Raw genomic sequence first — 20,906 nt, 5'->3', positions numbered from 1 at the left:
TGAAGAAAGCAATGGCGCTCAACTAAGTAGCTCTACGCTTTGCAAAACGATCAAAAAAAAAAAAAAAAAAAGTTCCCGTCGCGTGAGTACCCCATACCTTATTAATAACCCATGCTGACAGGGTCTTCAGCCTCACGCATCCCAGTTAGACCATGCTAGCAGGTAAGGCTCTTCACACCCAGCGGACATTATCCGGGCATACAACAACGACTGTTCGTTTGATTCCGATCCACATAGGTAGCATTTAGGGCAGTGGAGATGGAGGTGCTGATTGGTCGGTTCGTCTACGGAATGGACGCGTGGGAATTGGCGACGATCCTTCGTGCGTGAGATGGAATTAGCGTGGTGGGTCGGCGGATAAGAATATCTGTGGAAGGGGAGAAGATTGGCAGGCTTGGGCTGTTCAGCTAGCCAGATAGCCAAGGAATTAGTGGTTATGGCTGTGCGGCTCAGCTACTGTCTGGTAGGTGTTTAGTTGTCGGGGGTTTGAGTGGTGATGCACTTGTTAGGGCGTTTTCGCTTACCTTCCCCATACTCGAAAGTTAGCTCATCAAGGTAGGTTGTTCATGTGTGCTCCTCAAAGATAGGCGTATCCGTGCTCGTCTCAGAAGATAATGGAAGTAAGTTTAGCTTTGAGGTGCATTTTGACCTATTTATGTAATCAACCTGCAGGTTCTACTCCTCTCATGCAGTAGATATGAATATTATAGACATCAGTCTGCCTCCTTTAGTAAGTGGAAGGTTGATAATGACATAAATCCAATTCACGTTACCAAAAGCATAACCTCCAAGCTGCCATCAACGGGTATAGACGTCCAACCCACTCAATCAAGAAAACCCAGCCTGTCATACAACAGACCGAAGAAGCGAACCTATATTACAAAATCATAACACACACCTGCTCACATCGTACAAAGACATCAAAAAACCCTCCACTTCACATCAGTAACAACAACCCCATCCCCACAACCACCCCCCAAACCCCCTCAACACCCAACCTTCCCGCCCCCGAGGTCCCCATCGCATCACTCCCCGACCCTGTCGCCGTTCCATTCCCTCCCCCATAAGTCTCAGTACCATTGACCGCCTCCGAAAGCTGCACATGCAAATCAAACGGCTTGGTCGCAACATCCACGTCCTCCGTAGTGATCGAACTGAAATACACATCGCCCGCCGAGTTCACATACACATAGGCAGCCTGGAAGAACGGCCGTCCAAGCACAACCTTCCCACTGGATACCTGACACCTCTCCTTGGGAACCAGCTCGGCCCAAACTGGAATATCAAATATCGGATATGACTCGCTATCTGGATTAAACACGATCGAGATATTCCGTCCGCACCAGGATTCATCCGGCACGGACAGGAACTCGGAATTAAAGTCCAGCATGGCGGGGAGAGTCTTACTCGTCTCCTGCACGCTGGTACCGCCGAACGGGTATTCTGCGTCTTTGCTGCTGGTTGTAGCGTTGGGCGTGGTGTAGAGTTGGAGGATGACGGCGCTGATGTCTAACATGCCTGTATCGATGAAGCTGGTGTTGCCGGCGCTGGTTTCCGGGGTGGTTTGCCAGTGCGGTTCGTCGTAGATGCGATTGGAGTCGTAGTTACCTCCCAGCACAATGGAGCCATTCCATTTGTCTTGGAGGCCGAGGTTGAGGCCGACGGGGAGGGAGGGTATGGTTGTTGAGTTGGTTTTGTTTATGGTGGAGGTGATGTTCAGACTTGTGTCTTGCGATAGGAGGAGGGTGTTGCTGAACGCGATTTCGAGCTCGAAGTTTCCGCTCTTTTGGCCGGGCGAGCCGGCTGATACGAACGTTGCTGTTGTTGTTGTTGGTGCTGCTGCTGCTTTTGTTGTCGCTGTTGCGGTGGGTTTGGCGGTGGTGGTAGGGGTCCCGAATGCGACTGGGAGTATTCCAGCCAGGTCGCTGTTATATTGGATTTGCGCGCCCCAGGCAGCGCCGGTGGGAGCGCTGGCTGGTCCGGTCAGGGGGATGACCCAGGCGTTGTCGGCTGGGTCGTTGGCGGTGGTGATGGGGATGCCGCTGGCATCGATGAGGGAGACGGTCTCGACGGGAGCGGATGTGGTTTGGGGATTAGAAGCGAGAGTGAGTTCAGCGGAGGCGAAGGGGGAGGAAATGAGTGTCAGGAGAAAGCCGGTCAAGAGGGACTGGGAAGAAAAGGAGCGTGATGCCATGTTGTTGTTGTTGCCCACGGCGAGACAGTGAACTTGCTGCGAGGTAGAAGAATAGCGAGAGACTGACCCCAATAGAAACAGAAGAATGTAAGAAACTTCAAACGCAGGACGAAGGAGAGTTGATTAGGGGTGTGATCTGGTTCCTGCATAAGGCCGTATCGTTGGGGCGAAAGGGGGCATGATGTACACAGCCTGCCTGGATGAGTGGAGGCGAAGTGATGCGTAGCATTGGATATGTCCACTTCCTTCCAACTTGGTGAGGGAGGAGAGTGGCTGCGTTGAAGGCATGGTCGTAGTCATGCTGTGGGAGAGCAAATGGAAGCTCGCGTGCGACGGTGAGAGTTGGGGGCGGCCCCAATTTAGCATTCCTGGTTGTACCGAAGTTTCCTAGCATTGGGTTAACTGGAAGTTTTTGTAGATTAGGGGGTTCGTATCTGTCGCGTAGTGTAGAGGTACCAACACGTTCTCTGTAGAGTCTGGTGTCATTGGGTGATACTTGATGCTTTTCGACGACTCCTGTCAGCCCTAACTGGCGCTTTGGGTAAGACGTGAAATAGAAACTGTTGTCCTGCTCATGATGTACATTTAAATGAAATATATAGCATATTGGGAGCTTCAACACGATTGCAATATAAACGGTCGGTTCCCATGCATAATAGCTTCGATGACCCTGGTCAGGATAGGACCGGGTTTCTGCATTGGTGGTGAAGCTGCAGAATGCGGCCCCCACACAGCAACAGGGGGTTCAAACATTCACTAAGAATAGTTGACTGACTCACGATCCCGGTTTCACCCGTCGAGTCACGTGATAGAACACGGAGTATCCCAGGTTCGATCCCTGCTCTGAGCGAATTGACCTTTTGTGATTGTCAACCAAGTATATTGATCACGACATTACTACACAGTGCTGATACTACCGGGTAGAAGTGCGTTAGAATCAATGGGTGACCGAGGCGTGATCCGCCCTAAAAATTCAACGGCGCAGCGAGTACCCGCAAATGTCACGCCATCCTGGGCTGTATGTCGGAGCGAATGGTTTTGCGGTCACTCGTTCTGAGCGACACCAGTTGGCTGGCGAGCTCTGAATGACGAGTAAACCGAGGAGGTGAGCACAATGGAGGAGACGGGGAATAATTGTCAATTATTGGCAAGTGCAGAAACCAGCCACGCCGGGAGACCGACGGATAACGCGACGATCGCCGTCCCAACCTCATCACACCTTGCTGGTTGGCTGGGCTGATTGGCAATCGCCAGTTCCACCGCTTAGATAAAGCTCGTCTTGCAAAGAAACCCCGCATAAGGGTCTAGGAGTAATAAAGTCGGGGGAGTCCCCCGACTCTTCCATCGCACGACCATCATGTTCCTTTCGCTTCCCCTTCTGGGGACCTTGATTGCCTCCACGGTTGCCCTCGACTCCAGCCCCCTGGAGTTGCGGGTACCACATCTGCACCAACTCAGCCAGCTCAGCAAGTCTCACCAGGCTTCTCTCAACCAGGATTCAGCAAGCTTCCCGGTGTACAACCTTTCTGTGCCTATAGACCATTTTCACAATGAATCACGCTATGAGCCACACACCAATGCCACATTTGGCCTGCGCTACTGGCTTGACACCAGCCATTACCAGCCTGGAGGACCCGTTTTTGTAATTGCCGCAGGCGAAACCGATGGAAGCGACCGTATTCCCTTCCTTTCACAAGGGGCTGTTACTCAATTAGCGGCAGCGTACCATGGAATTGGCCTCATTCTCGAACATCGCTATTACGGCGAGAGCTACCCATTCACCAACCTTACTACCGAGAACATTCGATTCTTGACCACCGAGCAGGCGCTCGCTGACTATGCTTACTTTGCCTTGAACATTGTCTTCCCCGGTCTGGAGCATCTCGATCTTACGGCAGCCACCACTCCGTGGATCGCCTATGGCGGCTCTTATGCTGGTGCTTTCGTCGCTTTCCTCCGCAAACTCTACCCGGAGCTCTACTGGGGCGCGGTGTCGTCTTCTGGCGTCACGGAAGCCATCATTGATTACTGGGAATACTACGAACCGATCCGACTGTATGGCCCATCTCAGTGCATCTCCACCATACAGACGTCAATTGATATTGTGGATCGCATTCTCATCGACCATGCCGACAATAAAACCCTGGCCCAGCAACTGAAATCCGCTTTTGGGGGCTCAGCGACCAACCTCAGTAACCAGGACTTTGTCTCCTCCCTCTCCTATGGTCTGGACTCGTTTCAGTCCCGCAACTGGGACAAGTCCATCGGAACCCCTCTCTTCCGCGCTTTCTGCAACAACATCACCAACTCGGACTTGCTGTACCCCGAAACCGCCGAACCCACCTCCGCGTCCGTCAAGCAATTGGTCCAAATTGCAGGCTACGATCCCTCCAACACGACCCTGGTCACCAACTTCCTCAACTGGATCGGGTTCCTAAGCACCTCGAAAGTCTTCGCCGACTCATCCTCGGAGTCCTCATCATCCAACATCACGAACTTTACCACCCCGCAGCCCCTCAGCAAGGACTCCGGCACTAGTTGGAACTACCAAGTCTGCGTTGAATGGGGGTATTTCACTACAGGCTCCTCTGTGCCTTCGTCCACTAAGCCCCTTATCTCTCGTCTCCTCGACCTCCCCTACCTTTCATCTTTCTGCCCCAACACATTCGGAATCACGACACCGCCAGATGTTCAGCGAATTAACCAGTTCGGCGGATTCAATTTCTCGTATCCGCGCGTCGCGATAATAGGCGGGTTGGCGGATCCGTGGCGCGACGCGACACCACTAGCGGACGGAGTCGACTGGCAGAGTCGGAAGTCGTCTGATAGTGAGCCGATTATTTTGCTGGATATTCCGGCGGCGGATGTGTGGGATGGCGTGAGAGGTGCGGTCCATCACTGGGATCAGAACGGATTGTCGGATCAGCAGAAGAAGGAGGGGGAGAAGGCGCCTAAAGAGATTGTTAGTGTGCATGAGGAGGTGGTGAGATTTGTGGGGGTGTGGTTGAAGGAGTGGAAGGGGAACCAGTCTGATGCGGATGAGAGGGTGTATCAGACTGTTTTGTAGAATTGAGACGGAGCAGGTTATGCCGTGATGAGCGATGCATAGCGATGATCTATTCTAACAGAATTATTCACTGAATATTATGTACATATTCGAAGCATAAGTTACCCCACAAAATGATCCGTCGTGTTTGTGGACAAGCACAAGCAACCTCAGAATGGCTCTTTAAACAGCCCATCCAGTCCCCTCGCCACAGCCTCCTCATCCCTCCAAGCATCTGCAATTCTTGCATCGCGCTGGCGACACCGTTCCGGCCCTCCCACAACAACGCGCTGCTCCCCCAGCCGACGGGCTTCTTTAACTAACGCCGAGGTGCGCGGCTGTCTCAACCGCGCAAACTTCTCAAATATACCAGATAGCCCCTGTTCAACCTCATCCCACGCCACCCCTTCCACCCTCAGATCCGGAAGCATGCGACTAAGATGATAGCAATCCTCCCTACCCAATCCAACATTAGCACTCATCCCTATTATCACCCTCCAGGTGAAAGAGAGAAACTTACAAAGCCTGGTTCGCCCCCTGACCCAAATGCGGACTCGTCGGATGCGCCGCATCACCCACTAACACTACGTGATCAGAAAACCACTGATCGACAGGAACCTCTCGTCGATCAAACAATCCATAGGAGATGATTCTCTCCGCTGTGTTCACCATTTCAAGAACACAGTCTTCAAATCCAAGTAGTTTCTCTCTCAGCTTCTGTCGTAAGTCTTCCACCTCGGTTCCAGCAGTAGCAGCGCGCCACGTACTCTCCTCACCCTCTGTATCCGGAATTGTAGCAGCCCAGGAAATCTCCTCGGCAGAGATGGGGTACGCAACGACATGCACTCCCTCGCCGTACCAGTTACTCAGGGAAACATCCCTCTCAGTTATGGAAGGTGGGATCTTGGATATCCCCGCTACTTGAATCAAGCCAGTGAATGTAGGTGGGCCTTCGGCGATTCCTGCTTTTTGGGAGAGGAGGATCCTTCTCGTAGAGGATTTGATTCCGTCACAGCCGATGAGGAACGTGCCGGTGATTGATTTTCCGTTGGTGAAGGATGCAGTTATCTGGTGGGGGAGTTCGTGGATGTTCTTGAGTTGGTATCCTTCGTACAGTGGGATGTCGTGTTCTCGGAGCGTGGTTTTGAGATAGAGGTTGAGGACACTGCGCTTTATACCGCTCGCGGGCTGGGTGTAACGGTCCACGTAGGTTGAGGGGAGGGTGGAGTGGCCGAGGGTTTTGCCGCTGGCTGTGCCGTGCCAGAGGGATTGAAGGGGGGTTATTATTGGGAGGGGGTGGGTTGGGGTGATGAGGTTGAGGATTTTCATTCTGATTCATTGTTAGCTGCTAAGATGAGGCTGTGGATGGGGATGGTAAGAGAGAGGTATACCCGTTTGGCTGTATCATCAATGATGCACCGGCATCGCCGAGAGCTTGGACCTTTTCGAAGACGATGGGGTTGTAGCCTTTGCGCTTTAGGAGAATGGCGAGGACGGGACCGGCGATGCCGCAGCCGATTATTAGGACGGTGGGGGAAGACATATCTAGCTTGGTTGGGCGATATAAAATGTTTAGTTTTTGTTGTAGGGATTATGGGATTGTGCGGGTTTTATAGCCATTAAGGGTGGTGGGACGGAGGTTTGTGGTTCGGACAGTCCGCGGAGGGTCCGAACGGGAGGTATTGGCTTCAGAATCTTCTCAGGAAATAGGAAATTTGTCAAGGTAATATAGTCGTTTTCAATATAGACAACCTCATGTAGTCTTAGATCCAAGGCGATACTCCAATTCATGTGCTCCGTACGCACTGATGTACATCTCATTGAGTACCGCTGATCGGCTCCTAACCGAGCGATCCATGGATCAATTAAGGCACCGCCATGCGCTGGCTTCGGTTAGCGCCGAGCGTTGGTGCTCGGCGCACCAATGAGTTTAATCAAAATCTGATAATCCTGGCCACCAGCTGCATTTAGCTGCTGCCGTCTGCCTATTGTCTGGTAGACTATCTTGAAGCTCCCCGGCGGCGTGCAGCTGGCGTGCTCGTGGCTACTCCATGTCGGCGATTCTGAGACCAAAACATCCCGCACTCCGGGGATTGCACGGTTCTGTGCGAGGTGTTTGAACATTGAGGTTGGCCAACTTGGTGTTGAAATTGTTTATGAGGGGCGCTTATAGCTCCATTGGGATGAAACATAATGCAATAGACGATATTATATTATGCGGATATGACAGTAGCTGGAGGAGTAAGGTACCTATCTCAAGATACCCCATTCACTAACGACGAGAGATTATCTAAGCCCTGGCCGCTGCTCCCTTGCATGGTACCAGGACAATTCAGAATGTTTCCCCAACCAGTCTCCATAGATAATGCAGATGGTCCCCCGTACTTCGCCATCTTCTTTCCGGACCCGACGCCACAGCTGGAGGCTTCGTTTACCCACCGGTTACAGCATGCAGGGCGCATCTTTTACAAGTCACCATGAACCTGCAACAAGCTATACAGCATTTCTTCTCAGTAGATACACAACACCCAGTGTCTGAGAATTTTATTTCTCGAAGTCAACTCGTCTCTCACAAATTCGGCGAAGTTCCTAGCTGCTCAGTACTGGCCCTGAACCACCACCCCAACCTCCCACTAACCTCGTCAACGTAGTTGAACTGCCTATATCCCCTTATCCTCACAACCTGCTCCTATACTGACTACCCATGTTTCTGCACCGAGCTACCCACAATAGCAGCGACTACACAATTTCAAACATGTTTCCACCAATGTCCCATCAACCCCGACCAGCGACGTCAATACACCCACCCCCAATCATCTAACGCCCTAACTAACAATAAACAGTAACTCCCAACTCCCTCCTTTCCCTCTGCAACCTCTTCGACATCCACCCAAACCTCCCAGACTACATGTCGCCAAACATCAACCTCGACCGCCGAGGCGAGTACATTAACGAGCTGAGGACCATCTACTCCGTCGTGACAACAATCTACGCATCCACCCAATCAACATCCGAACCAACATCAACACAAGACCCATTAATAACAGCCACCGCGGGAGTAGTCTCCAGCATCGACTCTGACGATACAACCTCCTCCACTACCGCTCCCACGACATTCTCAGATGACGATACCGCCACAACAACATCCCAACAACCCAACGTCGTCACAGTAACAGAAACCCGTCTCGTCTCGACAATGTATATGACCTCAGTAGCAACGCAAGCATCTTCCCCCAATCATAATAGTACAGCTGGTCTATCCCCCGTCGCGAAGGCCGGAATAGGAGTCGCGGTGCCCATCGCTGTTGCTATCATCGCGCTTCTCATATTGGCGTGGTTCCAGAGGTTCAGAAAAAGAAGACAACAGATGGGTGGAACAAATAGCGAAGAAAGCGGACAGGACACAACTATTCAGCATGCAGAAGGGAAGAACCAAGATATAATTCAGAACACTACGGCTCTACTCCCAGAGATCGATGGTGCGCCACTCAACGAATCCGATAGTCGGCCGGTACATAGCTCGGCTGATCGGCCTGTATTCGAGCTAAGTACTGGGTCTGTTCGCAAGCCGAGGCGGGGTGATCCGGAGATTGGATCTGGGGCTGCAGTGATAGATGGGGTGAATGCTAAGCAGGGTGCTAGTGGTGGTGAGGTAGCTTCATCAGCCTCGGCTACATTAGGCGAAGCGCCGGCTGAACTATCGTCTGATGGCGTTAGGGACGGGGAGTCGATAGCGTCGGTGGTGGCTTATGAAAGGATGAGTCCGTCAGAGTTGCAGGAGGAATTAGCGAGGGTGGCGAGGAGTAGAGAGCGATTGCAGTATTTACAGATGTTAGAGGAGAGGGAGGATATGATTCGGAGGGTGCTTGCGGGGCATGGGGAGGATGCGGTCTCAGGGGCTGAGAGCCGAAGAAACGGCGGTGGGTGATGTCTGATGCGGTGATGAGCTTTTGAATGTTTAATAATACTAAACGCTAGTAATCTTCTTCAAAGTGATTAGTAGTCTACCGCTATACGTTTATATAACGTCTCCTGCAAAAATCTAATATTTCAACCAAGCCCTTACGACCGACCAGGCCTGCCAGGCAGCCGCAGCTCCGACAACCCATCCATTCTCCTTGATACCATGCTTGAAATACCACGCCGAGCTAGCCCACAGCGCGGCATTGAGAATGATGGCGATGGCCTTGTTAGTAGGCTCCTGAAGGGCTCGGGGGTTGCGGGCCCATTGGTAATGGAGGATGCCTATAAGCATTGTTAATTAAGCTCTTGCTTGGTAGTGAGATCGAGAAATCTTACCGGTCGTAAAGAGAAAGGCGCTTCCCTAGATGTATGGTTAGTATCTATGGCTTGTTGGTTTATCTGCTATGGAGGATAGATGAAGTACCTGGTACCAGCCGACAATGCCGAGAGCCCAGGGCTTGGTGCCGGCGATGGTGCGATAGGCTGGTTCGGCGGTCCATTGGGTTCCTCCGAGCTGGTTAATGGTGGTTAGTAGGTAGTTTATATAGATTATACAGATGTGGATCGACTGTGGGTTAACGGATGTTGTGGGTTTTGATGGGATGGTGTGGCTTATTGGAGCTCCTGCTAATGCAAGGGGGTGGATGACGCCATGGGTAGCTAGAAGCTAGAGCTGACATACCGTATGTCCGACCGCCAGAGCGACAAACGAGAAGGCCGAGGCCTTGAGTGAGACAGATGACGATGCCATTGTTAGGTCTGATAAGATAATGATCGATTGGAAACTAGTTCTAGTGTTTAAATGAATTTAAGGAGATTATGCAATGATAGAAGGAGGGAAAGAAGATTCGGCAGTTCGAAACGTAGTGCGGAGGTGATGGCATGCTTACAAATACGAACAAAATCCCCCCGAGTGACGAGACTCAAAAGTCGCCGAACCCGAGGCCCGGAGGATTGGAAGGATCGAAAGGATTATTAGTAGTATAACAAGCAAAGGATGTTGAGCTCATCCATCTACGATCTATCCTCCCGTATCATGTCTCTTTCTATTTTCTTCTTTACTTCTTCCTTTGTTTCTATCTTGTTCCTTCTATGAGCAATTAGAGAGAATTACATACCGCCTTCTATTAGGAAGTACATTTACCGAGGCATAAAAGCCCTACTAATCATCATGTGGATTCTCATACACATTCCCACCAAATAGACGCGATATACCGTTTTTCGTGTACGTGTCAAAGTCTCGACAGAATAACACCCAAAGCTGAGATGGAATACTACTAGTAAGTAGATCTAGCGGCCATATGCCTTACCTAACAATGAATCAACAATCGGCGATCCATTCTCTCAACATATGAGGGGGCTCCCTCAGCTCATTTACTAAAGTCACAGTCATCCCATCTTGGGCCTCGTAGACACGAAGCAATGGACTCCGCCGCACGCTTTCCTTCATAGTAAGCGCCATGCAGAAACCCCGAGAACTGTGGGCTTGTAGCCTCTCCAGCAAACAAAACCCGCCCAACATTCTCCCGGAGATGCCGATGTGTCCGGGCAGATACTCCCGGTGGCCAGTTCGAGTAGGAGCCATACGACCTGACCAGTTAGCACGAGAAAGCACCAACTAAGTTTCTGGGAAGATATCCTACCAAGGCTCCTGCGTCCACCTCGCATAGTATATGTCCACCGGATCTGGAACATCCTTATCCTTGAACATCTTGCGCAATACTTCCATAATCTCAGACCGGGTCTCGGCCTCACTCTGCTGCTCAACCCGATACGCCTCTTCATTGACGACCGTAGCGATGAGGATATTCGATCCTTCCAACACCCCAGGTAAGTCCAAAGGTTGGAAAAGAGGATAATATCCCCTCTCCACCGGATCTGCGTAGTACAGATACTGCGTCTGGGGCCAGAACGAATACGGGAATTGCAGGAAGATTTTGGTATATGTAACCATTTCGAAACTCGCAATGGCATCTTGCTTCCACTTAGGCAGCTCCGGTGTGAATTTGACCGCCCCAGGGTGCTGCAATACACCCAGAGAAAATGTCGTGATAGCGTATTTAGCTCGCACGCATTCCCCGTCTGTGCTATGCACCGTAACGGAGAATCTATCTTGCGCGATTTCATTCACAACCGTATTCGTTCGGAGCCGACGAGCATTCTGTCCCTCGAATAGCGGGCCCGCTTCATTCCTGAGGATAGTGGAAAACCCGCGCTGATCGAAGCTGAACTCCTCCCTGTGCGAGAAATACTTTGCAGTGGCATTGGTGGTTACCGCGGTATAGATTTCTGAGGTTTCCTCTGGCCTAGCTGCCGTGACTGAGTCAAATGCGAGATAGTCGGCAAATTGCTCGTACTGATTGCTCTTTCTGGGGTTCCAGCCTTGTCGTCGGAGAGCTGCGCGGTATGTGCGATCTTCGAGGTTGTGGTGTAGCCGAATACCCGCGTCGGCGAGGACTTTGGCATCAGCATCGCTGACAGCTTCTAGCGCAGCGAACAGAGTCTCAGACGGTATTTCGCCCGTCTGGTCGTATATTGTGACATTTTCGACGTCGGTCGTCCTGGTGTGTGTTAATCGGATATGGTAAGGTTAGATAGTGGCGAGTGGGAGCATACAGTGTGCGGAGGTTAGCTTTCTTAGCCTATGTTGGCTGTACATTAGCACTCTGTGCTGGAGTAAAGAGTGTCTATTTAATCTTACCAGTGTCCAAACAGGATTCTCATGTGTTTCAGGCCCTCCAGTTCCATGTACCTAGATAATCAATCCTGTCAGTATCTACCCGCCCACTAAGATTTGGGGAAGTGTAAGCACACCCAGTTGGCCCCAGCTTCAATTACATATTGGAGCGCCTTGCCAAATGTAACCTCGAACATGCGTCCACCAATGCGGTCCTGGTACTCCAGTACAATAAAATCATTTACTGAATGTCTTTCCAATGTTTCCTACAACCATCAGCATGTCCCTACACGAGCTGCAATGTAGGCATACTGCAGCAGTCACGCCCGCCATGCCAGCACCTCTGGGGAGCGTCAGCACTTGGACCAGGGTGTCAGAGTCTGTGAAGGAGACATACAAAATTACCACATCAGTTTCAGTACACGACCGAGCATCTCCGCATACAGCGAAAGCTGCTATGAGCGCTGCCGTACTGACGAACCTCATCGTTCACTTTGGCTTTTGTCAGGCTTGGTGGCTGCCATCTGTGTGGGCAAGCTACAATTTATAGCGAGATTGACCTTTGGCATTCTTTCTTCTGAACGTTGGTGTATCGCCCTTTTGTGCAACGCTCATAAAATATGTTGTTGCGTGATTGGCTGTGACTCTGCAGAGGTTGTCTTGAGATCTTGGCGTTTATGCGAAAGGGATGCAGGGGCAGGAATCACGCTTTCGCGTCGCGTCTGTGTGATTGCCTCAATAAAATGATCAAAAAACGCAACAAAGAAAGCGCAAAAAGTAGTAGAACATGCCTTGGCATAATTAACGAAGCGAGATTTTGCCCCTGATGAGGTTTGGAGCCCTCTTGCCTTGCTTGCGTTGGAAAACTGCAGTTAACTGTAGATACCGCGAAGACTACACTTCGACCGAAGAAGAGATCCAGTCGAAAATTGCGGAAGAAAGGATACGGCTTGGTTCGTCCAATTACATGGTGTCTTCCAGATAGGGCTGTAACAACCTGCAGGAACAAGAATAATGTTGCCACGTCCGCCCCATCAGAGTATTTGTTGTTCACACTAAGTTGGTGAGCTTACTAACTAGACGACAGCAATATGAGGTTCTTTTGTTAGCGTACAAGATTACCTGGTCTTTGTGGGATGGTGCGCTCATGTGTAGGCGGAATCCCTGGGCGTCTCAACGATTAATACCCCACAGGATTGTGCTTCTGACTATGGGTGGTGACAACCAGAAAAAGTAATACCCTGCCTTGGCCATAGCTAATGTGGTCAGTCTCGCCAGGGGCCAATGGACATATGGATAAGAATACAGATATCATGACGTGAGCTTTGGTGCTATTTCCACTCCACACAGTACCACCTCCAGGTAACACCCACAAGAACCACTATCTACTGCAACTCCGAGAGCAAACCAATCTCTCATCGGAATTCCGAGCATGGGAACGGAAATAACTTCGTATTCTAACCAATCCTCTTCCGTGATACATTTCCGAACGGCATTACTAAGATGACCCGAGGGCTGCGGTCGGAGAAGGCGATCATCGGGTTCGCTCTCCAATGAGTGGTTTCTACATCTCTCTCTCTCTTTCATGATTTTTGAAATCTCCTTCACTGCATATCACAGAGTGTGGTCTATGACAAGATTAGAAATGGCTAAAAGCCAGAGTCGTCCTCCACGCAGAAAAGCCTGTAGTAACTGTATCAAGTCTAAGGTACGGTGCACTCTAGATCGACCCGCATGCTCTCGGTGCAGGTTGACTGGCCGACCCTGCGATTATGGTACTACGACTACAGCCTTGGAGCATCGCCACTTTCCTCGCCTACAAGAAACACATTTTGGAGAAGCCGATTCGTTAGAGAGTCAAAGTGTACCTTCGCCTTCAGTCCCAGAACTCAGCTCAAGAGTGTTGCAGACGCCACCATCTTTGTCATATACTCCCAGTCCTTCTGCGAACAATACTATATGGTGTCCGCCAAACCAGCAGGCTCAGGAGCTTCCCATCGAAGCGTTTTCGAAAGAAAAGGAATTAGACTTCGAAGCGATCAATTTGACCCCCAGCTCAATTGCATTGGTGGCTTAGGCCCTTTTTCCTGCCTGCGCACGGACGAAGTGAAACTCCAAAAGTCTGCCATCCTCATACCCTACAATTTATTGCGCGGATTCTGAAAACGTATCCGCGATATATGTTGAGGGACAGACGACCCCCTCCTATTATTCACAATGTCCAGGTCAGGGAGAATGAGACACCTCGAGCACTGGCGAACTGCTACAGTCTGGTACGTATGTGGGAACAGGCAGTCCCAGGGAGTGAGGAGATAGTCGTGAATACAGTTGCACGGGAGATGGAAAGGCTCGCCAGTGAGGTATGCATGTCTATACACTGCACAAGTTACAAACCACAGGTGATAACAGATTCGAAGAGTCCAGATCAGCATGACTACGAGCTCTTATCTAGCTTTCAAGCCTACCTCATCTACTCAATCTTGATGTACTTTGGCCCTCAAGATGGTTTCTCAGACACAACCATAATAACTCTCATGAATATGGCATCTCAGACCGCTCGAAACGGCCTCTTCTGTGCCGCTGAGTTAGCGCAGACCAGACCGACATGGGAATCCTGGATTGTCGCAGCCACGAAACGCCGTGCAATATTTACTCTCTATATTTTTAGTAACATCTATAACGCGGACCGTATGCTACCCAATTTCGTCGCAGAGGAGCTGAGAGGTGTCTATGCCCCGGGTAATAAGGCACTCTGGGAAGCGGCTGATCGAGAAACGTGGAATAAGGAGTATGATAGGTACTTATTAGATTGGCAAGATGGAAGCTTGGAAATATCTGAATTATGGCCATCTACGGAAAAGGAGGAGCCGGAGCGGAGGAGAAGGATCGAACGCTGGGTTCAAACAGTTGATGAGTTTGGCATGATGTTATATAGTGTTTGTGCCCATATCCATGGTTCATAGTCAGAGATATGCAGTCTCGGGTGGTGAACTGCTACAATCCCTTATCCACTTATTTCTGCTGGTAATAGAGCCGGAAAAACTATGGGCAGGCAAGTATGTGCTGACTCTTCGCCTCCAGTGATTGCCGGCTCTACTGACTACCCCCGCAGATTTTGTAACAAATGATATATTATCCCGACGAACACCAGCGCCCCACAGAATCCGTAGTATAGTTAATGTCTCATACATGGCGTGTGGGTAGTACCTTCGCCTTCGTATCAGTGTTTGCCCTACCTGTTCTGCTATAATATATGATGGATAGTGTAATCTCTGCTATTCAATGTCTATAACGAGTTATTCTGCTATTCAATGTCTATAACGAGTTATTCATATACATTCAACGCCACGAATCTCCTAGAGCAAAGCACCAATTATGCGATATGTCGCAGGATAGGTTTGCGGGAGACTAATAGCCTGCAGTTTTCGGCTCGCTGGTTTGACATTCTGGATCCTCCTCCATAGTAACACCAGCTTCCTCCAGCAAATGAGGGAACCATCTCAACATCCGGTCGCGAAAGACTTCATATCCGGCTCCCTTCCGCAGCACCCTCATGTTCTCCGCATCGAAATTCATACCACCGCGCTTGTACACTTGCCATTTCTGTAGGCCGTAATCCACCACCAAGTCTACCGCATCAATCACCTTGGGCTCAATGTCCTCGACCCGGAATCGCTGTCCTTGGCCTGTCAGATTGGCAGAAGTTCCGAACATCAACATACCCGTCGGATCATCGTCGCAAAGGCGACCCAGTTCTCGCAAGAATGGGCCTTCAGGGACTGCTATGCTGACCATATCGCCCTTCGTGACTTGCAATAGCGTCGCCGGATCGAGAGCCGCCAAACGCGGGTGAAGGTTTTCGGTATTATATTTAGCAATGATCCCGACGATCATCGCCATATCTTCAGTCAGGACCCGTGTCATCTCGAATTTGGCCTCCGAAAGCACGTGGATCTCTCGATGTTGTTTGTATGTCCCGATAATACCGATGTTGTGACCCGCTCGACGATCTTTGGCTGAGAATATCCGCTGGACTCCAGCCTGCGTGCTCGTCAAGAGTGCGTAGCCGACATCGGTTGGGATGATGACGACTCCACCGTTTTTTAGAGTGTCGTAGGTCTGCTTAGCATCGCGAGGGACATTAGGCGCAGTGCCTTGTTCGGGTATGAAACGGGGAGCCATTCTCGATCGATTGTCGTACTATTGTGTTGGAGGCTAAGAACAGCCGGCGAGGATACTTAAAAGAAAAACGTCGATTGCTGGACGTTTGCGAATCCGTGGAGGGGTTGACCAAGTGCTGTTCGACTTCCTCCTGGGCTAAAGAATTTGGGCCACTGTCCCCTTGCCTTTCAGTGCTCTTCAGTCGGTTCTTTTCTTTCCTAGATCACGAAGAGTCGGTCTTGAAGAATCAAAAGTGACGTACTCCGGATGCATAAATGTGCGATTACAGACTAGGAGGAATGACAAGATATAAAACAACACGGCCTGTCATTATGACGCGGAGATACCGCGGTTACTCGGAGCAATACCGTTCGGAGTTGTACCATGGAAGAGGAATTATTAGTATTTGAAGTTTAATTTGGCGGTATGCTCGGAATTCCGATGATAGATTTTCCTGCTCTCGGAGTTGCAGTAGACACCCCATCCGTCTATAAAACTTCAAAGGAATGACCTACTGAGAGTGCAGAGCTTGATTTTCTATCTGTCACTCGTTTCTTCAAATATACTCTCTTTTATCTTTCATAATTAAATTTACAGTATACTATCCGTCAATTGTTACATGAGTGCTGTGTCCTCCAACATGGAGGTCTTATTGCGAGATAGTACATTCGGCCGAATTGTCAACTACCTCTCCAATGGCAAACTCTTTCCGGCACCAGATCACGCAAAAACGAAAAGTGAAGTGACGACAAGAGAAAGTCCGTCGCCTACTTCTTCAGATACTCTTGGCCTTATCCTTGTGGATTTTACCGGGCCCGATGATCCCGACATGCCCAGAAATTGGCCAATGTTGACCAAGACTATTGTCATGATTGATGTGATGTTATTAAACTTCAGTTTCTACGCGGCATCGGCAATTTTTACGCCAAGTATTCCCATAATTGAGAAGGACTTCGGTGCGACAAATGCGGAGGGAACATTAGGACTCTCCCTCTTTGTCATTGCATATGGCATTGGGCCTCTCATTGTACGTCGGCATCACCCATTTACGTATAATGTTCTGCTTGTCGGCTAATCAGAGAGTACTTACAGCTTTCTCCACTGTCGAACTTACCCTCGATTGGACGTACTCCAGTATATGTCCTTGGCTCCCTTGCATTCTGCCTGTTTAATATCGGGACTGCTCTCGCCAAGAACCTGCAAACCATACTAGTTCTACGGTTTTTTGGAGGCCTAGTTGGAAGTGCCCCTATTAGTGTGGGAGGGGCTACTCTGATGGAGGTCTTTCAGCCTAACCAGTGCCCGTATGCAATTGCCCTGTACGCAGTCAGTGGGGTCTGTGGGCCTATTTTAGGACCTGTATGTTATCTTCCTCGCGCGAATAAGTGTTCCTGAGCTAATTTGGTGACTATAGATTCTTGGAACTCTTGCGGTGTAAGAACTTGTCTCCTCTACCCCGGCAACTTCAAAGCTAATGGACAAAATAGTGAGCGCTGGCAAACATGGACCGCGACTCTATGGCTTATATCAGGCGTCACGGCATTCACGACAGTATTCATATTCTTCTTGTTGCCCGAGACATTGTACACCAATATCCTTTTACGCCGAGCACAAAGGCTACATAGACAAACGGGAGACCCTGCATATCAAAGTCAGGCCGAGTTAGATACACCAGGAGCAAACCTTGCTGTGCGCATCGTTAGACAAACAGTGGATGACTTCAAACTATCTTGCACGGACCCGGTAATACTGTTTGTCAACATGCATACGATGCTCATTTACGGCATACTGTACCTATGGTTTGAGTTCTTCCCATTCGGTGAGTCAAATTCGATTCTATGGCCGTACTTGCCTGCAAATTACTCACTGCTCATAGTGTTCGATGGAATCTACCATTTCACTGCCATCCAACAAGGCCGTAAGTCTTTAGCCAAAGCCTCTCTGATCTACTCTAACTCGATTTCTAGTTGCATTTTTTGGTATTCTCGTCGGCGCCGTAGTGTCCGTCATTGTATACGCGCTGTGGCTATATTTTTCATACCAGCCACGAGTCGCAAATTCAGATATCATTGTGGAGCCTGAGGCTCGCCTAGTCCCCGGTCAAATCGGAGCAGTCTGCATTCCGATTTGCCTCTTCATATTCGCATGGACGTCGAGAGAGAGGTGAGCGAATCAATGCCGTTTATATGTATAAGCCAGTACTAATATCGCGTATTTAGCGTGCATTGGATCGCCCCCATCATTGGAACTGCCTTCTTTGCACCAGGCTTTTATCTCACATTCCAGTCTGTACTCAATTATCTTGGAGAGTCTTATCCAAGGTACATAGCCAGTGTATTTGCTGGAAATACCTTCTTCCGGAGCTCATTCGGCGGTGCTTTGCCTTTGGCTGCTCCACAGATGTTGAAGTCGCTTGGTATTGGATGGTCGTCGAGCACGTTAGGCTTTATTTCCGTTGCAATGCTCCCCTTACCTTTTATTTTGGAGCGGGTAAGATACTTCTACAGTGCCTCAAACCTGGAGTATTAGCTAATCGTTCGACAGTATGGAAAGCGTCTACGCTCGTGGAGCAAGTATGCCAACTAGTTATTCTTGGGGAAGGAAATCTCCTCCGGGCTGCTGCAGTGTGGGCAGAGTGACTCTTTGCCCATCTTACGACCAGGGATGGAATCAATTCTTCGGTCACATACATCTACTATATTCTAATCAGTGGTACAAAATAGATCTTTCGGTCCGCAACCTACATACGGCAACATGGCTCGGCTCTCAATTATACAATCTCTGTTTTTCACTTTCTTTATCTTAACTTTTGTGATATAGTTTGGTAATACAAAACCTTGGGCTTCTCCAATATACAATGTTATCTATGTATCAGTTTTGGTGCATCGACCACAGTCATCTGGGCGATGGATGGTAATATATTCAAACAAAGAATCAATGGCAGCTGATGCTTTCCTAGACACAATCGTATCTCATTCAACGAAGTATCTCCCTCCTTTGTCCATTTTGAGGGTGAGTTGACGTGCGACAAGCTTCTTAGCTATACTAATTGTGAATAAATGCGCAAAGCTCTTTCAATGCAGCAGATAATATTCCTGCACCCGCACATATCTAATCTAACCGGACAGCGCGAATCATCCTATTTAACCCTTCCTCTAAGACGTGAGGAGGATGAGCAAACACCATGCGAAACCATCCCGCTTCTTCTGCAGCATAAATAGTCCCCGGTGCGATGTATACCTTTTCTTGTCTAAGTCTCGCAAGGATTTCCTGATCAGTGGCTGTTCGGTTTTTCTTAACAGCCCCTAAATTCAGCCATATGAAGAAGGCAGCATTGCACTCCACGTAGGGAATTTTATGGGCCTGAAGAAATTCTGTTGCAAATTGATAGCTCTCCGATAACCGACGCCTGTTAGTTGAGATGTATTGCTTCAAGAACGTGTCATCTGATAGCAATAATGAGGCAATTCGGTCTGCAACACTAGACGGGAAATTATAGAGACTGAATCAAGAGAACTGTTAGCATTTGTCCCGACTTGAGGCATATTTTGAGATCCCTACGATATGCCTTCTACGGCATCAAGGAGCATCCTGTTGCGTTTGCTGATTAGGCATCCGATTCGTAAACCGGTTGAACCAAAATCCTACTCATGATCAGACACTTATGTTCAGATGAAGTTCCGAGGGCTTCATACTTTGCTTAACCCCCAAACAACATGCACCATTTTTGGATCCATGAACTCCTCTATGTCAAATGATAATATCGACTTGAAACGGGGTTCATCAGGAAGGCGCGGATTCTCCCAGACGGAAAGCGCATATATTTCGTCGCTGATCAAATGGAGTCTGTTTCTGGAACAGAACTTCATATATTCTTTCAATACATCGTCGGAGTAGCAGCGTCCTTGATAGTGGTTCAATGAAGTGCATCTATTAATTTACGTGAGCAGGACTGGAGCTTACCAAGAGGATTATGTGGCGAGCACAGCAGTAAAGCCTTGACTCGGACGCCTTTCCTTTTGGCTTCTGCATAAGTTCGCTCATACTCGTAAATAGCGTCGATGCTGAATGGGTCGGTTGTACCAAAGGCGACCTCAAGTAGTTCGATTCTGTAACAATCAGCGCTTCACCACAGAAGCATTGTAACGTTCCTTACTGTGGTCGCGTTCCAAATATAGTCTTAAAAGCGTTGAAGTATGGGCGTCCAACGAGAATGTAATCCCCAGCATCAGCTAGAGCCCAAGCACAGCACTCGAGTGCGTTGCTAACACCTGATGTGACAGCAATGTCACACGGATATAGTGCAGTCCCGGGGTTGAAATAACGGTTCAAGAACTGGCAGATGGCATTTTTAAGCCGATGCAAGCCACTAAACCCGTCCCCGTAGGTTAATACATGTGCGTCATATTGGACCTGGCACCATTAGTATGGGGCCTTGGTAGAGTAGACGTGGATATAGTCATCTTTTACATTGCTGTTGACAAATTCCATCATCTCCGCATGCATGAGGGTCTGAAAAATATCAATGATGAGCTCAAAAAGAAGTCCGCGCATTTCTGTCTTACATTTTCGGCCAGACCCAGGTTCACAACACCATCGGGATTGGACTGCGCATACCACAGGTCCCCCAAAACATCCAGGAAGGCCGGTTTCAGGGCTGCGAACGCCCTACCTCTTGCTGAAGTGGTTTCCATGCTGAATTGTATGCAATTATAGATTTTGGGGGAAAAAAAAATATGCAAAATCAAAGATACACGATGGTACAAAGCCCCAACTCAATATAGGATTTAAGTTCTTCACATGACGCCACGTGGGGCATGTTCCGGGAAGGCGCATCTGCATGTTATTGCGGGTATTGCGGGTAA

General features: G+C 49.4%; 9 protein-coding genes across 9 annotated transcripts; 3 read left to right on the top strand and 6 right to left on the bottom strand.

The window, feature by feature from the left end:
* Nucleotides 1-681: 681 nt before the first annotated feature.
* BDQ94DRAFT_186222 (uncharacterized protein) lies at nucleotides 682-2,980 on the bottom strand. Its single transcript, XM_026775091.1, has 3 exons — nucleotides 2,756-2,980; nucleotides 2,298-2,723; nucleotides 682-2,230 (listed from the first exon to the last, which is right to left on the bottom strand). Exons 1-3 carry the CDS (start codon nucleotides 2,777-2,779, stop codon nucleotides 938-940), a joined length of 1,743 nt encoding a protein of 580 aa, XP_026628393.1. The 5' UTR covers nucleotides 2,780-2,980; the 3' UTR covers nucleotides 682-937.
* Nucleotides 2,981-3,524: 544 nt separating this feature from the next.
* On the top strand, nucleotides 3,525-5,415 carry BDQ94DRAFT_139567 (putative extracelular serine carboxypeptidase). Its single transcript, XM_026765453.1, has one exon. The coding sequence runs from the start codon at nucleotides 3,552-3,554 to the stop codon at nucleotides 5,259-5,261; it is 1,710 nt and encodes a 569-aa protein (XP_026628392.1). The 5' UTR covers nucleotides 3,525-3,551; the 3' UTR covers nucleotides 5,262-5,415.
* BDQ94DRAFT_186218 (FAD-dependent oxidoreductase) lies at nucleotides 5,411-6,790 on the bottom strand (the record flags this gene model as incomplete). Its single annotated transcript, XM_026775090.1, has 3 exons — nucleotides 6,632-6,790; nucleotides 5,761-6,570; nucleotides 5,411-5,696 (listed from the first exon to the last, which is right to left on the bottom strand). The coding sequence occupies exons 1-3, from the start codon at nucleotides 6,781-6,783 to the stop codon at nucleotides 5,411-5,413; spliced, it is 1,248 nt and encodes a 415-aa protein (XP_026628391.1). The 5' UTR covers nucleotides 6,784-6,790.
* A 1,358-nt stretch (nucleotides 6,791-8,148) lies between these two features.
* On the top strand, nucleotides 8,149-9,168 carry BDQ94DRAFT_168388 (uncharacterized protein; the record flags this gene model as incomplete). The annotated part of the gene is made up of 1 exon (XM_026771045.1): nucleotides 8,149-9,168. One exon carries the CDS (start codon nucleotides 8,149-8,151, stop codon nucleotides 9,166-9,168), a length of 1,020 nt encoding a protein of 339 aa, XP_026628390.1.
* Nucleotides 9,169-9,184: 16 nt separating this feature from the next.
* Nucleotides 9,185-10,057, bottom strand: BDQ94DRAFT_139562 (uncharacterized protein). The gene is made up of 4 exons (XM_026765452.1): nucleotides 9,886-10,057; nucleotides 9,628-9,717; nucleotides 9,540-9,564; nucleotides 9,185-9,485 (listed from the first exon to the last, which is right to left on the bottom strand). The coding sequence occupies exons 1-4, from the start codon at nucleotides 9,952-9,954 to the stop codon at nucleotides 9,283-9,285; spliced, it is 387 nt and encodes a 128-aa protein (XP_026628389.1). The 5' UTR covers nucleotides 9,955-10,057; the 3' UTR covers nucleotides 9,185-9,282.
* Nucleotides 10,058-10,573: 516 nt separating this feature from the next.
* Nucleotides 10,574-12,366, bottom strand: BDQ94DRAFT_158218 (polyamine oxidase; the record flags this gene model as incomplete). The annotated part of the gene is made up of 9 exons (XM_026768912.1): nucleotides 10,574-10,793; nucleotides 10,847-11,081; nucleotides 11,238-11,418; nucleotides 11,456-11,504; nucleotides 11,561-11,764; nucleotides 11,861-11,955; nucleotides 12,018-12,146; nucleotides 12,193-12,223; nucleotides 12,278-12,366. 9 exons carry the CDS (start codon nucleotides 12,364-12,366, stop codon nucleotides 10,574-10,576), a joined length of 1,233 nt encoding a protein of 410 aa, XP_026628388.1.
* A 2,922-nt stretch (nucleotides 12,367-15,288) lies between these two features.
* BDQ94DRAFT_168385 (L-threonylcarbamoyladenylate synthase) lies at nucleotides 15,289-16,062 on the bottom strand (the record flags this gene model as incomplete). The annotated part of the gene is made up of 1 exon (XM_026771044.1): nucleotides 15,289-16,062. One exon carries the CDS (start codon nucleotides 16,060-16,062, stop codon nucleotides 15,289-15,291), a length of 774 nt encoding a protein of 257 aa, XP_026628387.1.
* Nucleotides 16,063-16,681: 619 nt separating this feature from the next.
* Nucleotides 16,682-18,627, top strand: BDQ94DRAFT_186217 (MFS transporter; the record flags this gene model as incomplete). The annotated part of the gene is made up of 8 exons (XM_026775089.1): nucleotides 16,682-17,068; nucleotides 17,134-17,400; nucleotides 17,456-17,475; nucleotides 17,529-17,860; nucleotides 17,918-17,959; nucleotides 18,009-18,204; nucleotides 18,261-18,531; nucleotides 18,586-18,627. 8 exons carry the CDS (start codon nucleotides 16,682-16,684, stop codon nucleotides 18,625-18,627), a joined length of 1,557 nt encoding a protein of 518 aa, XP_026628386.1.
* Nucleotides 18,628-18,980: 353 nt separating this feature from the next.
* On the bottom strand, nucleotides 18,981-20,747 carry BDQ94DRAFT_186215 (PLP-dependent transferase). Its single transcript, XM_026775088.1, has 7 exons — nucleotides 20,607-20,747; nucleotides 20,512-20,553; nucleotides 20,198-20,454; nucleotides 20,005-20,150; nucleotides 19,737-19,945; nucleotides 19,603-19,685; nucleotides 18,981-19,543 (listed from the first exon to the last, which is right to left on the bottom strand). Exons 1-7 carry the CDS (start codon nucleotides 20,733-20,735, stop codon nucleotides 19,153-19,155), a joined length of 1,257 nt encoding a protein of 418 aa, XP_026628385.1. The 5' UTR covers nucleotides 20,736-20,747; the 3' UTR covers nucleotides 18,981-19,152.
* Between the last annotated feature and the right edge of the window lie 159 nt (nucleotides 20,748-20,906).

Source organism: Aspergillus welwitschiae (genome assembly GCF_003344945.1).
Source record: "Aspergillus welwitschiae strain CBS 139.54b unplaced genomic scaffold BDQ94scaffold_9, whole genome shotgun sequence".
NCBI classification, from domain to species: Eukaryota; Fungi; Ascomycota; class Eurotiomycetes; order Eurotiales; family Aspergillaceae; genus Aspergillus; species Aspergillus welwitschiae.
The sequence above is the reverse complement of the archived record's forward strand: the minus strand, read 5'-3'. Positions and strand labels throughout refer to the sequence as shown.

Excerpts from the sequence above, each read along its gene's own strand:
- BDQ94DRAFT_139562 (XM_026765452.1), bottom strand. The coding sequence starts at position 9,954 with ATGGCATCGTCATCTGTCTCACTCAAGGCCTCGGCCTTCTCGTTTGTC. Across the intron at positions 9,718-9,885 it reads CTCTGGCGGTCGGACATACG|CTCGGAGGAACCCAATGGAC; the intron begins GTATGTCAGCTC and ends ACCATTAACCAG. Across the intron at positions 9,486-9,539 it reads CGCCTTTCTCTTTACGACCG|GCATCCTCCATTACCAATGG; the intron begins GTAAGATTTCTC and ends CAATGCTTATAG.
- BDQ94DRAFT_139567 (XM_026765453.1), top strand. The coding sequence starts at position 3,552 with ATGTTCCTTTCGCTTCCCCTTCTGGGGACCTTGATTGCCTCCACGGTT.
- BDQ94DRAFT_186215 (XM_026775088.1), bottom strand. The coding sequence starts at position 20,735 with ATGGAAACCACTTCAGCAAGAGGTAGGGCGTTCGCAGCCCTGAAACCG. Across the intron at positions 19,686-19,736 it reads TTGTTTGGGGGTTAAGCAAA|GATTTTGGTTCAACCGGTTT; the intron begins GTATGAAGCCCT and ends GATCATGAGTAG. Across the intron at positions 19,544-19,602 it reads GATGCCGTAGAAGGCATATC|TCTCTATAATTTCCCGTCTA; the intron begins GTAGGGATCTCA and ends CTCTTGATTCAG.
- BDQ94DRAFT_186222 (XM_026775091.1), bottom strand. The coding sequence starts at position 2,779 with ATGTACATCATGAGCAGGACAACA. Across the intron at positions 2,724-2,755 it reads ACATCATGAGCAGGACAACA|TTAGGGCTGACAGGAGTCGT; the intron begins GTTTCTATTTCA and ends CCAAAGCGCCAG. Across the intron at positions 2,231-2,297 it reads TCAACTCTCCTTCGTCCTGC|CAAGTTCACTGTCTCGCCGT; the intron begins GTTTGAAGTTTC and ends TCTACCTCGCAG.